Below are 15,214 nucleotides of genomic sequence, written 5' to 3'. Positions count from 1 at the left end.
TTGCTCACACGCCCAGAGAACCACAGAGCTGCATCCCTGGCAGGAGAGTTAAAAGAAAAAAAATTCCAATTTCTCCATGAGTGATTTAGCCAAATAACTAAAAAATACACTGAAAGCAAAATTTCATACTCCATTATGTCCTCATTCTACCTATGAAACGCCCCGACGCCACGATGCACCGCTGAGACAACTGGTTATAAACTGATTTCAAATACGAAGTCCTCCTTTGGGGAGAGGATTGGAAATTCTTTTCACTTTTCCCCCATCGTTGCCCACTTCAAAAGATCGTTTTATAAACTGCCTAAAATCAAACTCATTTATGTCTTGAGAAGGGTGTGTCCAGATAACTGTGTAAGAGTTGGAAAGAACTGAACTGCCAACAAGGACTGCCCTGGTGACATTAACAAACGCAACACCGATCAGGAGACTGAGAAGCACCCGCCTTTGGGGTGGAAACTCCCCCGGAGCTTCTTTCCGCAGCCACAGGCACTAGAGCCCTGCCACGATGCCAGGATTCCTGATTCCAGGATTGAGGACGTCCCCAGCGACACCCAGCCACACACAGCAGCAGGAGCAGTGGCCATCATTTCATTTAGTTTATTAGACAAAAATATATGATTTAGACAGGTTCGCTGACGCGCTATTTACAATCTGAAATCACTCTATATACAGAAGGAAAAAAAAAAAAAAAGAAAGACAGAAGCACATGGGGGCATTTACCGAACTGTAATCGCCCAGAGCACGGTGACGGCCCCCCGGGGCGGTGGGCAGAGGCCGGGCTGCCTGGACGCGAGCTCGGGCCGGACGAGCCCCTTTCTGCAGAAAGCGATGGATGGGAGTCCTTGACTTCGTTGCCAGATTTGCCCTTTACACCAGTTTGAAATATTTGTCTTGATTCCTCCCTCACCCCCTCCCTCCCGAACTTCTCCCCCCTCCCCCCGCAAAAGTAAAAGAAGACCCTGGATCAGGCTGATGGGAGGGCTGCTAGGATCCTCGGCGTCCCCTCCTGCGGGGCCAGCGAGCTGCAGGGGAAACACAGCAAGACAAGAAGAACACAGCGCTGTCAGTGGATGGAAGCTGGGACCCAGCATGGCCGGTGCTGCCAGCCAAGCGCCTGGGGGGCGGCGTGACCTGCCCCCGCGAGGCTCCCGGCTCGGGAGAAACCGGGGCGGACTATGCTGGCCCGGGCGCCCGGCTGGTGGACAGCGCCCCATCCACGCTAACTACGCGACCCCTCTGCCGCCTGCCACTGCTCAGCCTCCGGCCCCCGAATCCCCCTCGCCCCTACCCAGAGGTAAACACCAACGGCACTCACTTGTCGCGCACGGGCTGGAAGGGCGACTTTAACTGCTGTGCCGGCGAGTCCGGCCTGGGGATGAAGTCTCTCTCTGCGAGGGAGGGGAAGAGGCAGAGCGTTAGGGCCCAGAGACAGTGGGGGGAAGGGGTGCCGCAGAGGGGCACAGGCCTCCTCCCCCCCCACCCCGCCCCGTTCCTGCGAAGTGTCTCCAGGGAAACCTCCCTGCCTCCCCCGGGACAGGCCAGCGGGTAGAGCTCGGCTTTCTCGGGAGAGCCGGAGGGCCGTGGCCTCTCTCCTTGAATTCAGGCAGGGATTACTGCTCAACCCCGAGCTCAGCGGTCACCGCCTCTCACCCTCCGGGGCCAGAGCTCCCCTCCATCCCCAGCATCGCCCGGGCTCCGGATTACTGGCCTGGGGCAGGGCGGACGTCCCGGGGCGCTGTACCTGGGAGCGAGGGGCTGCTGCGGGACGAGGCCTTGTCGCCGTGGAGCACCCCCGCGGCCACGGTGACGGGTGGCTGCGGTGGCGGCGGCGGCGCGGACAGGTGCGGGCCGTGGGGCGCGCCAACGCCCAGGAAGGAGCGCACGTTGAGCAGCGAGCCCTGCGTGAGGAACGCGCCGTTGGTCCAGTTGGAGAACTTGCCGATGTGGCAGGTGTACAGTCCGTGGCTGGGCAGGAAGGCCGGGTGTTGCAGCGGCGCGCCCGCGGGGGGCCCGTGCGCGCCCGCATGGCCGGCGGGAGGCGGAGAGGCCTTGGGCGCGCCGTCGGGGCTGGTGGCCGTCTCGGCCAGCGACCAGATCTTGGGCTTGCTGTGCGGCGCGCCCTGCAGGCCGCCCGCCGCGGCGCCCGGACTCAGCAGGCGCGTGCTGCCAGGCTCCGGGACCTCCTTGGCCAGGCCCAGGGGGGAGTCTTGGGGCTTGAACGTGTCGGCGGCCGCCAGCGGCGAGCCCTGGTCCCGGGCGAGGGCGGCAGGCGCGGCGGGCGCGCGCGGCGCCTCGGCTTTGTCCTCGTCATCCTCGTTGCTCTGGTCGCCGTCGTGCTCGTCGATCTTGTCGATGTCGATGCTCTCCAGGTCGATCTCCTCGTCGTCCTCGGCCTTCTCAGGGTCCCCCTCGGTATCGCTTCCGAAGAGAGTGCCGTCCTCCTGGTCCTTGCTGCGCGCGCCCCACGTCACCTTGTTCTCCTTCTTGAGGCGCCGGCGCGCGTTGGCGAACCAGGTGGAGACCTGCGTGAGGGTCATCTTGGTGATGATGGCCAGCATGATCTTCTCGCCCTTGGTGGGGTAGGGGTTCTTGCGGTGCTCGTTGAGCCAGGCCTTGAGGGTGCTCGTGCTCTCGCGCGTGGCGTTCTTGGGCCGCCCAGGATCCCCGTACTGGAACTGCCCGTAGGGGTAATAGGCCGGCGCCGTGTGGGCGGCGAAGGTGGCGGGGTGCACCCCGGGGTTGTCCTTGAGCTCATACTGTGAACCCTGCAGCCACAAGGCCCAGCGAGAGAGTAGAGAGAAAGCAGGGGGAAGAGAGAGAGAGAGAGAGAGAGAGAGAGAGAGAGAGAGAGAGATGAGTCCCCCAAACTGGGAAAGTGGGAGGCAGACGCTCCCGCCGGCTCCAGAATGGGAAGCCTAGTCCTAATGCACCACCCGGGTTGGAAGAGGGGGTCAGACCAGAAGCTACCTCCAGAAACTGCCCTTCCACCCAGCATGGAGGTATTTTTGTCACTCAAGAAAAGTTGCAGAATCCTAGAATCTCTAGAAGGCCACAGCGGGAGCCGCAGCCCCTAGGATTTCCCTAGGCCGCCCGCAGGGCTCCCAGCCCCACCTCCCAAAACAACTCCAGAAGCCCGGGTGTCCAAGTTTATCTCACACTCGCTAGAGGGGAAAACCTTTTAACCAGGCTGATAAAACAGTTTCTCCAAACGTAGAGAACCAAGAGCCCAGGCCCCCTCCCTTTGACCCTGAGGGGGTCAAACAAAATAAACCATCCTGAGTTTTCAGAGACTCCAAATCCACCAGCAATTTAAAATGAAAGCACACTCCTTTTAGCTCCCAAATTAACCTGCATAGAATGGCTCGCCCGCCCCCGCACTTAAAGGTCTACAGTGGGTGACAGGTAATTTAAAATTTTAATCCTGGCCATCACCAACAACAATAACAAAAACACCATTTGTTTTTTTTAAATACAAAAAGAGGGTTTATCCGGTAAAACATTAACGGGAGGGCCCTGAGCACCAACCGCGCGGAGCAGAACTGTTTCCTAGGCCTCTGCTCCGAGACTTTATCTCTCAAGTTTGACTTTGATCAGGAGCAAGTAAGCACAGACTGTTTGCAAGGCATTTAGAGGCCGTGATTTATTTGCAATCAATATTCTTTTTATCATCGGTAGTAAAACACAGCAAGTCAAATGATCCCATCAGGTTTTTTGGTAAATAACATTTTATCTTTCTAACAACCTCATTAGGCCTCATTATTACCATAAATTGCCCAGACATTCGCTCACAATTTTATCTTTTGGACTTCCAAATCCCCGACCGTAAAGGCTTGGAAACCTAGACCTAGAATTTGGGTTTGGATTTAGGCTTCCTTTCCAGGAAGCATCAAGAGACCAGGAGGAAACACATGCACACGTATATCTACCTTCGGGGGCGGGGTGGTTGGATTTCTATATAGTTTCCCCTCCGTAAAAGAGAAAAAAAAACAAGCATCTCCCTTCCCAACCTCACTACAATGGGAGCAGATCCTCACCATAGAGGCCCCCCTCCCCTACAAACGCACGCGGGTTTCCCAACTGGCACACATCTGTATTCAAAATTTCTGTAAAAAAATTATAATCCTCCATGTAAAAATTGTCGAGTTGTTGTGTTAGCAGAGAGGGGAACCGGGACTCTGGAGAAAGTTGCAAAAAGCAGATTTCTTTGACTAATTAGTTCGGTGGTCGAGGCCCAGAGACAAGGTTTCTTCGGCCAGATTTCGTTTTTGCCTAATCTTTGCAAAATGTACTTTGCACTTTTCTAATTATTTTCGTTGTAACTGTAAGGAAGACATTTCGGCCTCGTCTCTGCTGGGAATTATTTTTGAAAGGATACCTTGTAAATCTCTCAACGCTTCCCCCTGCATCCCAGCCGCCAGAACAAAATGGGAGCTGATCTTTTTTGATAGCAACCGGTCTGAAAGGCAGCTGGGGCCGCTTTCAGAGAAATAGGCTTTCTTTTCAAAACTACAAGAAAAGTTACAGGAAAACACACCGGCCGCTTTGCTCCTTTACTATTGTCGGGTATGTATTTCCTGCCTCTTCTTCGCGGAGTGGGGAGACGTGGCGGGGGTGTATGGGTGGGCGGGGGGGGTCCTCGCAAATTGCGTGACCCCGCGGGCAGCAGTGCAGGAGGGGTCTGCCTCCCCGATCCGCGCGCCCGGCGAGGCATTCCCAGCAGCCCGAAGTTTAAGGCAGACTTTGCAGTCAGACCTAGGAAAATGGACCCTTTAGATCAACGGCCCCGCGGAGCATGAAATTTGCAGCCCCCGACTCCTCCATGTGACACCCACTGGGGCAGGAGCCTAAGAGGACAGCATTTATTTTAAGCCCAGGGACACCGCTCTCTTCAATCCTCCATTATGCAACGCAGGAAGAAAAGTGCTTTTCTTTCGGTGCAAATGAAATGAAAACTTTGGCAACTTACGAAAGTCAAAGCAAACACCATTTCAGACGCCAACAATCCTTTCGCCTTCATTTTTTGTTTAATTTCAAATTTGCGCTCAAGCCTCTAAGAGACCCCTCGGCCTGTCGGATCTCCATTGTTAGGTTTATTTTGACCGCCTCTACTACGCTTTAAAAGGTTCAGATACAACTGCAAGAGCCCTGCCAAAGAGGGAGAAAATCGAGTCTCCCTGGCTCAGCCCAAACGCTGAAATATGGTCGCGCCAGCGGGGCCCGCGGGCCGGGAAGGGGCGTCCGGGTAAACCGGGCCGAGCCGCCCCGCCGCCACCGAGCCAGTGGCGCCGGGCGAGATTGGCCCCGACCTCCAGCGCCGGCCGCGCGCCCCGGGCCTGCTCCCGCGGCCTGCCGACTCCCAGCAAGACCCCCTGCGCAGCCCGAGCCTCCCACCTCCCGGCTTCCCGGGGCGCGTGGCGGGGCCGCTCCCGGCCGGCCTCTTCGAGCGCCCGCGGCCAACACCTCCTCGGCCCCGCCGGCAGGGCCGATCCGGCGCCCGCTCTCGCCTCCTGCGCCCCGAGCTGCCCCGGGACCCGGGACCCGGGCCCCGGGCCCCGGGCCGCGTGCTGGGCGCCGAGCAGGCCAGGCTCACTCACCATCTGCGAGAAGAGGCTGAGGTCCGCGGCGTAGGGCAGGAAGGCGCTGTAGTTGGGCGCGCCCGCGTACGGGCCGGCCGCCGCGTACATGCCCAGCACCGAGGTGACGGCGGCCGCGCCCGCGCCCAGCTCCGCCGCCCCGGGCCGGCCCGACGAGGCGGCGGCGGCCGCCGCGGCAGCCGCGGCCAGCACTCCCGGGCGCTCGCCGCCGTAGGCGCCGGGCCCCGCGGGGCTCAGGTACTGCGGGTAGCCCAGCTGCGGGAAGGACATGTCCGCGGACTCGGTGGCGGCGGCGGTGGCGGCGGCGGGCAAGTATTAAAGGGTGGAGGGGAGGGGGGGAAGCGCAGGGGGCGGGGGAGGCGCGGTTTGGGGAGCGGGCCGCCGGCCGGGCGCGCTCGGGCCGGCCCGGAGGCGGGGGCCGGTGGCTGCTCCTCGGCCGGGTGCTCGCTGGCGCCCGGCTCCCGCCTGCGCCCGGATCCGCGATCGCGCGCCGACTGCGGCGGCCGCCCTCCGCTCGGCGGCGGGGCTTTCAGACACAATTTGAAGTTGATGCTTTGATTGGCATCCCCTTGAGCGCTGGCCCCGCCCCCGGCTCCCCTCCTGCCCCCTCCCTGCCTCCCGCCCGCCCTCGCCGGCTGCTCCCGCCCCTCCCGGCGAGCACGTGGTGCCCAGCGCCGGCCGGGCCACCTCCTCCCGCGGTGGCCGCGCGAGCGGCCGGGCAACGGGTGCGGGCCCGAAGGCCGCGGGCTCCTTCCCCGCCGGCCCCCGGGGCTGTCTGACAACCTGTCGACGCCGGTTTACAGCTGTCGGACACCGCAGCTGGCCGTTTCGCAGCCGAGGTGTGTCCTGCTTGCTCACAAAAAACACCTCGGCGCCTGCTTTTCCACCGTTCGGGCGGCGGGGAAGGGGCGGGCGGGAGCGCGATGACAGCCGGCGGGGAGCGGCCTCTCCTCCGAGGTCCATGCTGCCTTTGGCTCCCCGGGTCATCTTTGGCGGAAGTGCCACGAAACCGGCGTGGAGCGACACACCGACGCGGGCGTGGCGTCCCCGTGGCCCCCACTAGGTATTAACAGGTCATCAGGCAGGGGCTAGGCTGGCCTCGCTGCACTTGTAGAAGCGGGAAGCGTCCGATCCCTGCAGGCTTTTCCAATTGTGAAAACTTTGAGAAAGGGCAACCCCAGCTGGGAAGCCACTAGCTTGGGGGAAGCAGATGGTCGGTTCTTGGGGGTGAGGGGAAAGGACCATTTTTCTTTGCGGAGGAAGGACCACTGCGGCCGGGAGGGAAGCAATCCGCTTCCACCCCGGTGATGGGAGAGGCCAGCCTGGCCTGGACCCCCTCGTTTGTCCACTAGGTGAGCAACGGCAGGAAGTAAACTTGTGTGGAGCGCGCCGGCCCGAGGCGGCGCCGCGACCAGGCCGGGGACCCGGCTTCCCTCTCCTCCCCCCGCCAGAAGAGCGGCGAGCGACCCGGCGGGGCAGAGCGCGCGCTGGGAGGTGGCTCCGGATTGCCTGGGGTCCCGTGGGGCTGGGGCACAGACGCCGAGGGCAAGGTCCTCCTCGCCTCCCTGTGTCCTGGACCTCTCGGGCAGGCCGCTTCTGCGCTGCGCTCAGTGGCTTGGTCCTGGAGGCCAGGGGGGGAGCTCACCCAGGGTACCTGCCTGGCCCCCCGGGGCCGCTTTGCGCTCCATCTCCTAAGCTGCAGCCGACGCCAGGCGTGTACTCCCTGCTGCTGCGTTCGGGCACGCGGAACCCGGCGGGAATTTCATCCAGGGACCTGGGTGGTGGCGTCGTTTGGGGGCCGTTTGGGGCAACAGAACTGAGGCCATGCCCCCAGAACGCTGTGATGCTGGTGACCTGGGCCACCTGTACCCTGGACACCGACCCGATCACCATCCTCTAGTTCCCTATTCCAGCGGCCCCAACCTACTAGGTCCAAGGACTCCCCGAGCATCAGGAAAGATCCCGTTTCCCCCATCTGGGGGCCTGAGGACAGTCACAGAGCCACCACCTATAATTAGCGACAATAACGCCCATAATAGTAATTACTAATTACCAGCTGTGTAATCAGGCTTTATTTTCTGTGTTCAGAGTCAGGTTTTCTTCCTGTTCATAACGTCCTCCCTCTTCTCCAACCCCTACCCCCACCCCACTAACCAGTCCCTGCTCATGCCAGAAACCCCATGCAACTGCCTGGGCTCCTTTCCTGCTCTGACAGCTTCTGGGGGGCCGCAGGTGGTCAGTCCTGCTCTGGGAAGCCCCTAACCACAGCTTCCTCCTGCTGCCCAGCCCGCCACCCTGCACTGCCCAGCTCCCTCTCCCCCAACTCCCTCTCCCCAAAACAAACCGACTGGCCATCCCCACTGCTGTCCTGTTTAGCAAACTCCAGTGTCACATTTCACGGTGACAGGTAAATACAGGTGAGATAAACCCTCTTGTGTGACTTGGAGAACCAGGTGGAATGTAAGCCCAGAGAAAATACTCAGTGTCAAGATTCAGCCACAGGGATGAATCACCTGCCCACCTCCTACCTGCAACAGCCCACCTTGACTCCCATCACACTGTAGCCCTCACAACCTGGGGGGAGATGGAGGGAGACAGGGCAGCAGCCTTTGTCCTGACCCTCAACCAGGCCAGTAGTGCCACCCGCTGTGCCTGGTCTGTGCCACCTCCTTTCTGGTCATGAAGTGATTGTAGGTTCCTGAAGGCACCTGGGAGGTGAGTGGGAATGGCACACCAGAAATGGTGCCTGAGGATAAGGAGGTGATGGGGGAACTAGTACCAGAAAGGCCTGTGGCTTTGCTCCCAGGGAGCCCTGGAGAGGTGCCTGTGGCCTTTCTCTTTCCCTGAGGGGTCAGGTGCTGGGATCCTAATGGAGCCTGGCAACCACCGCTCCCCATCTCTTCCCTGCTTTCTCCTTGGCCCTTTACCCCAAAACTTGCACGTGGAAAACTAGGAAGCAACGTCAACAAAAATTAAAATTAAAAAAAGAAGAAATCTGCTTCCCATCGTGGAGGGGGGAGGGGAAGAGAAGGATCTAGAGACCTGCTGGCTCGACGTCTTCCCACCAGCCCTCTACTCATTTTTATCATCAAGCGGTCCAGGGGGGCCCAGGAAGGCCCGGGGTGCCTGAGCCAAGACAGCAGGCCCTGTGCCCGGCCCTCGGGCTGACTTAAATACCGCCTAATGGATCCAGAACTTTCCCCAAAGAGGCCGGCCCAGTGCACCACCTAAGCCCTCTGACGTCCAGGGCTGTCACTCTGGTGGCCCAAAAGGCGCGGGGTCAAGAGACGGACCAGCCTGGTCCTGCGCCCGGACCCGCGGGCACCGGAGGGGTACGCAGGCTGCGGGGCTTCGGCCGCCCCGCTGTCGAAAACCCACAGCCTGGGGCCCTGCTGCTCAGGATGGGTGACTGGGGAGAGACCCGCTTCTCAGATCTTCAACCACCGTCCCCGCCTCGCAAGGGGTTGCTCAGGCAGGCCGGGCCACTGGTCTGGAAGCCTCGCCGACCAGAGCATCCCCCGACCCTGTTGCCACCGGTCTTCACTGAGCCGGAGGCAGGGCCTGGGAACGGTGCAAAGCCAGACCTAGGGGTCGCTGCGCGGCCGAAGTGGAGCTCCGCCCGGGTGGTGTCCTGGCTTGGGTCTGGGAGCCCTGTGCTCAGTAAGGACCCCCACTCAGGGACCCGCGGCAGTTGGCCCCATCGCAGGCGCAACCCCGCGGAGCTCAGCAGGGGCAGTTGCCGGGACCCTTTGGCTGGAAGGCCCGGACCCTCTGCGCGCCGCAGCTGGGACGTGGGCCTCTGGGTGCACTCGTGTGTGTGTGTGTGTGCGTGCGTGTGTGTGTGTGTGCGTGCACGGCGCTTGTGTGCAGACTAGGCTCCGGAGGGAGGTGACTCTGGTGGGGGGGGGGGGAGGGCCCGGGGATGTGTACCGGGCGGGGGACGGAGGTACTGATGCACGGTGCGTGTTTGAGCCAACTCGATGGAAAGTTTACTCGCTCCTTTTCATTATTGGGGGTGGGCGGTGCTAGTTTTCTAATAGGAGGGAATCGTTATCACCAATCCGAAAAATACCGTGTCCTTTTTCTTTCCCCAGCCCCTCGATAAAAGTTCATCCAGCTCTCTTTCCTCCCCCTGCCCCCCACATATTTACATAAGGATGAGATTAAACCAACCAAACGTCATCCTCATTTACAATTTCATTTCTTCTGAAATAATTCTCCACCGATTTTGAAGCGTTGCTGACCTAGGTCTCTGAAGAAGAGGAGGAAGCTCGTGGGGAAACAGCCCACTCCCTGGAGCCATCACAGACCTGCCTTTGGCGCCGAGAACCGGGCGACGCAGATCCGACTCGGGGATGCAGCCGTCGTCGCCTTGACCTCATCGCCTGCCTTTCAAAATGGCCATTACTTTGCAGATGCCAGGGCTACAGCGCTGGGCCGCAGCTCGGTGGCAGGGCGGGGCGGCCTGACCCTGGTCCGCGCCTCGCGACTACGGCCCGTCCACCCGCCCCGAAGCTCGCACCCTGATTTTTGAGTCTTGTTAAACACTCATATAAGACTTAGTTTCTCCAGCGAGATCCAGCCAGAAAGCCACCCGCTTGGCGACAGCGAGGCGAGTGTCAAACAGTCCCGGGCAGCTGAGACCCTCTCCGGAGCGCCCAGCTGTAACCCGGGCGCCCATGGGCGCCAGGCCAGGAGGTGGGTCGGGCCGGCGACTGTGATGCCGCGGCCCTCTCGACCCCGATCCCTGTGTGCCGGGCCTGCCCGCTCCTGCCGCTGCACGCTCAGACCCACGCGGGGGCCCGACCGGGGACACCCCTGGTGCCTCCTGGCCAAGAGTAGCACCCAGCTAAAGTCCTGAGCGCGCGGGACTGCGGAGACCCCGCGGCGAGACGTGCGCGCCTGGGCAGAAGTAGCCCAGGGGGCCCCGCGGAGGAGACGCCAGGAAAACCAGGGGAGCAAAACGCCCAGAGGCAAAGGACGCGGGACGGTGACATGCTCAGGGCAGTGCCCCGCACGGTCTCCCATGCAGAACGAGTGTCTGGATGTACTGGGGGCTTGGCTCCCTGGAGCGCGGCGGGCGGGAGGGCGAAGCGTGGTACGGCGCCCGGAGCCTCCCCAACCGGCCTGCGTTTCCCAGGGTAGACAAATGGGCCACGGTGGCCCGGCCTGGAGTGTCGCGACGTCGCCGTCCCCGAGTGTCGGAGGAAGTGAATTACATGCGTGCGCACACACGTAAATATTTTATAAACCGCCCCTTAATTAACCAGATTGTTCCCGTTAGGCCTCCAATATGAGCCACGGCAGTGGTGTGCGGGTTTGCAGGGTTTATAATTTGATGTCACCAGACGGTTGCGCGGGGGCAGAGGTGCGATCGCCGTGCCAGCTGCACTTGTATTTATTTGTTTTTCTCCTGTGTTCCTGTAGGGCGCCATTATGCAGTTTTTAATTAGTTTGTGTTTGTAGTTCACCCGTCCCAAATCAATGCCATCCCGGAGCACGGCGATGTAAATTCTCGCAGTACAGGTGTAGCTGCCTGCTCGGGAACACGGGGAAGCGCGTGTCTGACAAATGAAAGCCGGGCGGCCGCGCAGCCGACTGTCAGCTCTCGGCAGCCGAGAGGCGCAGATCAAAGCCATAGGGGACTTCTGCGCCCTCGGAGCGCCTCGGTGGCGGCGGCTCCTAATGCCATTAGAGGGAGGCGGGCCGAGCACGGCGTGGGGGACAAAGTGACTTTTCATTTTGCTTAAGTCCTGGGTTTCCTGGGCCGGCGCGGGCCTCCGGCGCGCCCTGGGCATGGGGCCTAGGTGGCGCGGGGGACCCTGCGTTAGGCTCGCGCCCCGGACGCCCGGCTGTGCGCGCGTGCACGTAGCTAGCGTAGGAGGTAGGTCGCTGCGACTTCCTGTGGGGTTCCGCAGCCTTTCAACACAGAACCCAGAGCTAACAGCCCGAAAACCTCGGGAATCCCCAGGCAGGAGAACCTTACCTCCACCCCCAGGTCCTGGTAGTTTCTCTTCTTGAAATGACCTCTGTGCAGTGCGAGTACATCTATTCTTCCAGCCACCAGGGAATTCTTCTAAAGCTTTTTTTTTTTTTTTCGGTAGGGAATAAGAGATTGCTCATCTTTAACTAGACCACATAGAAATTATGATTCAACAGCAGTGTGTATTTAATTAGAGTAATCTCACTTGAATTTAATTACCTAGTGAATTATTTGTTTAAAAGGTAGAACGTCTTTTGCCAAGTGCAGTGCAGACCTCTGATAAGAACTTGCGTTATAAGGACATTACAGTTTAAAAGCAGTCATGTATTAAGGCTTATATTTTAACTCTTTGAGTGTGTAACCGTTACTGTACCACACAAACACCAACTACCATCATCGCGGGAAGGATGTGGGGAGGGCAGAGGCGTCCTATTAGCCAAGCAGAGGTTCTTTTCTCTCGTGTGCACATGTCCCCTTTGAAATTAATATCCTCCAACGTTTCCTCATACAAGTCTATTTTTAAACTTATTTCATTTTTCTTTCAGACGCGTTTTTTTGTTGTTGTTGTTCCCTAGTGCCAGATGATAGGTGCCTATTAGAAGACTCATTTTAAGATTAGTATTTGCAGTGAAGTGGTGCATCCTTCAGGAAAACTCCAGCCCAGTTCCTCTGGGCCCCTGAGGCATCCACACTAGCTTCAGGAAGGCTTTCTGGGGTCATCGAAGTTTAGAGGAAGGGAAGCTACGGTGGCCCAGACTATCATCTCATTAATGCCTAATTCCTAAATTATGGAAGGATTTCATTCTCTCTTGTTTTGCAAAAGCAAGAGCAAATAATTCCAAGCCATGCCATCCTTTCTGATGGGCTCTGAAGTTGACTTGTCTCTGTCTATAACTGTAGCACTGGTTGCAGCTCATACAAAGTTTATGACTGGGGTCGCTGGGGAGGAGTGTGACCTGTTGGAAATCTAATAGGATGGCTGTTTTCTGTGGTCAAGTTACTGCAGCATCAGACGGCTTCGTTGCCTCCTCTACCCTGTGTGATGGACAGAATTTTCTGTCCCTGTGTTGTGGAATTTCAGCAGAGAAATGTATATATGGCATGGGGGGTGGGGGGGGGGCCCAGAGAGTGTTTCACCCTCTCACTAAAGAGAGAATAGGAAAGAAGAACAAATCGAATACACTTGGTTGAATTCCACTGTTATTTTCATCAATGGCTCATTCATCAAATATTTACTTTAATTGCAGGTTTGGGCAGTATTCTCACATAAATATTAAATATTAATAATATAGTGTTCAACTAAGTAGGAATGGGCTTAAGAGAAAAATACAACATTTTGATAAAAATTATTAATTTGTTTTTTTAAGAGTCCCTAATGTTTATCATAGCTATGCATTTTAAAAGTGATGCTTTGACAACCAGTAGTGGTTAAATTATAATATAAACTTAATCATATTAAATTATGGTTACAGTAGTATCTTTCTTCCTAAGAAACAGATCTACATGAATACCTATTTTCAACTTAGTTATAAATTTACTTCACATATTCTTCCAAATAACAACTGACAATAACAAGAAAGGAAATGAGATAATAACTTAGGGATGATAATACCTTTCTTAGGTCTGAGTAAATCCAAAGATGATTTTCTAGTAAAACCCTCAAAGAAAATGGTATGTGAAGGATAGAAGAAGGGAAATACTAAATGGCATATTTATGTTGGGCTCTTCTAAAAATGTTTGAAATTTAGACCAAATAGTATTCTATCTCCCATGTGTCCCTCTCAGCCCTTAATCACTTATATTGTTAAAGATAAAACCTACCTACAAGAAATACCTTTTTAAAATACCAATTGATAAATACAGGCCCACATAACATCCTAGGTAGAAAGTTTCATCTTTCACGCATAATGTGTGGACTGGAAGTCACTGGCTGATAGGTTAATATCTGTTCATTTAAGGAGCATCCGATCAACAAAAATGCCCCACAGAGGACTCTTTGGGAGTTCCGGAGACAGTTTCTCGAAGTTCTGAAGATATGCAGAGTCCACCAGCATCTTCCAGGACCATTCTCATAGAAGAACAAAACTGAGGGTATGGGGAGGGTACGGGTCTAAGGGGAGAAACCTAAAATATCCCTAGACCAAGGGGTCCCTCATCTGCTTTTGCACAGATGTCACCTCACACTATAAGGTCACCCAGGGCTGTCTCCAGAGCTGCTCCAGAGTTCAGGGTGTTTGGCCGGAGCTCTGCCAACTCCATCCCTCCTTTGCCCGTGCAAGAAAAACTGCACAGAGAAGCCTCAGGCCTCTCGACTTTGCATCATCTCTGGGGGTGTTGAGTGCGTATGGATGGAAGGTGGGAATGATGTGCAGAGAGACAGAAGAAGTGGAGGAGGGAAGGTTCTCTTCTCCCAGATACACTTCCAGAGGATCCTGTGACCCAAAGAACATGACACGCCCATGACCAAGGAGGAGGCCACTCTGGGCAAAGCCCCAGGTCAGGACACTTCCTTTCTCTAACCTCTACACGCATGCCCTTCCCAAGCTCCTGGTCTCAGTGGCCCTCCTAAAGCTCTCCTGCTGAGGAAGGTTGCCAAAATGTACTGTCTATGCCACCTACTCCAGTCTCCGGGGCTCCCTCCACCCTCCAGTGGAAACACACATGGCCTGTGGTCCACCCTCCTGGGAATAAGCTCAGTGACTGGCAGGCTCATCATAGCTCCTGATTAGATCGAGGAGGGCTGTCAATGGACAGAGGTAGGTGACCTTAACCTCTTGTACAGGGGATATGACATTTTAATAGAGGACCATCCATGCATTGACCCAAAGGTCCTAAGAGAGATCCACACTCTGGATGGAGGACTGTGGGGGGAAGGGTGGCCCTTCCCAATCACTCTTTGAAGAAAAGAAGGATTAACACCCTCTTGGCCAATGATTGCTGCTTCTCAGATGCAGCTGATGGCAGAACCAAGTTTGAAAGAGACCTTCAGAATCCTGCCATCTGTCTTAGGCTGCTCCGGCTGCCATGACATAATACCACAGCCTGGGTGGTTTCAAAAAGGGAAATGTATTTTCTCACAGTTCTGGAGGCTGAAAGTCCAAGATCAAGGTGTCGGCGTGTTCGGTTTCTCCCTCCCTGGCTTGTAGACAGCTTCCTTTCTGTGTCCTCACGTGGCCTTTTCTCTGTGCCTAGGTATTCCTAGTGTCCTCTGTGTGTCCAGATTTTTCTCTTTAAGGATAACAGTCAGACTGGATTAGGCCCACTCAGATGAGCTCATTTTTACAGAAACACATCTTTAAAGCCCCATTTCCAGATACAGTCACATTCTGAGGTGCTAGGGGTTAGGCATCTTAGGGGGACACAGTTCAGCCCAGAATACCATCCATGGCCACCTGTCCCTGCCGCAGCTCCAAACAGCATCGGGGGTTATTAGCTGAAGTTGCATCCATTTCTGACGCTGCAGTACATCCTTCAGTTTGGGGGCAGAAACATCTTAAAGAAGCTCCAGAGTTTTCCCTTCTTCAATTTTGTAGACAACAAGGGTGTCTCCATTAAAACCCAAAGTGTGTAATGTTCAGGAGGGTATTATATTCCCTGTATGAACACTTTCAGGTGTTGGTTATTATCAGAGGTTGAA

General features: G+C 56.8%; 1 protein-coding gene across 1 annotated transcript; it reads right to left on the bottom strand.

Moving 5' to 3' along the window:
• Positions 1 to 581: 581 nt before the first annotated feature.
• On the bottom strand, positions 582 to 6,104 carry IRX1 (iroquois homeobox 1). Its single transcript, XM_067730341.1, has 4 exons — positions 5,595 to 6,104; positions 1,742 to 2,765; positions 1,316 to 1,388; positions 582 to 1,022 (listed from the first exon to the last, which is right to left on the bottom strand). The coding sequence occupies exons 1-4, from the start codon at positions 5,862 to 5,864 to the stop codon at positions 965 to 967; spliced, it is 1,425 nt and encodes a 474-aa protein (XP_067586442.1). The 5' UTR covers positions 5,865 to 6,104; the 3' UTR covers positions 582 to 964.
• Positions 6,105 to 15,214: the final 9,110 nt, after the last annotated feature.

This window comes from Pseudorca crassidens, chromosome 3 (assembly GCF_039906515.1).
Source record: "Pseudorca crassidens isolate mPseCra1 chromosome 3, mPseCra1.hap1, whole genome shotgun sequence".
Lineage (NCBI taxonomy): Eukaryota > Metazoa > Chordata > Mammalia > Artiodactyla > Delphinidae > Pseudorca > Pseudorca crassidens.
This window is presented reverse-complemented; position numbering and strand designations above follow the sequence as displayed.

What these genes read in the sequence shown, in the direction of transcription:
- IRX1 (XM_067730341.1), bottom strand. Translation starts at nt 5,864, where the DNA reads ATGTCCTTCCCGCAGCTGGGCTACCCGCAGTACCTGAGCCCCGCGGGG. An exon ending in TCAGCCTCTTCTCGCAGATG is followed by an intron (nt 2,766 to 5,594) that starts GTGAGTGAGCCT and finishes TTGTGGCTGCAG; the next exon opens with GGTTCACAGTATGAGCTCAA. An exon ending in CAGCAGCCCCTCGCTCCCAG is followed by an intron (nt 1,389 to 1,741) that starts GTACAGCGCCCC and finishes CCTCCCTCGCAG; the next exon opens with AGAGAGACTTCATCCCCAGG.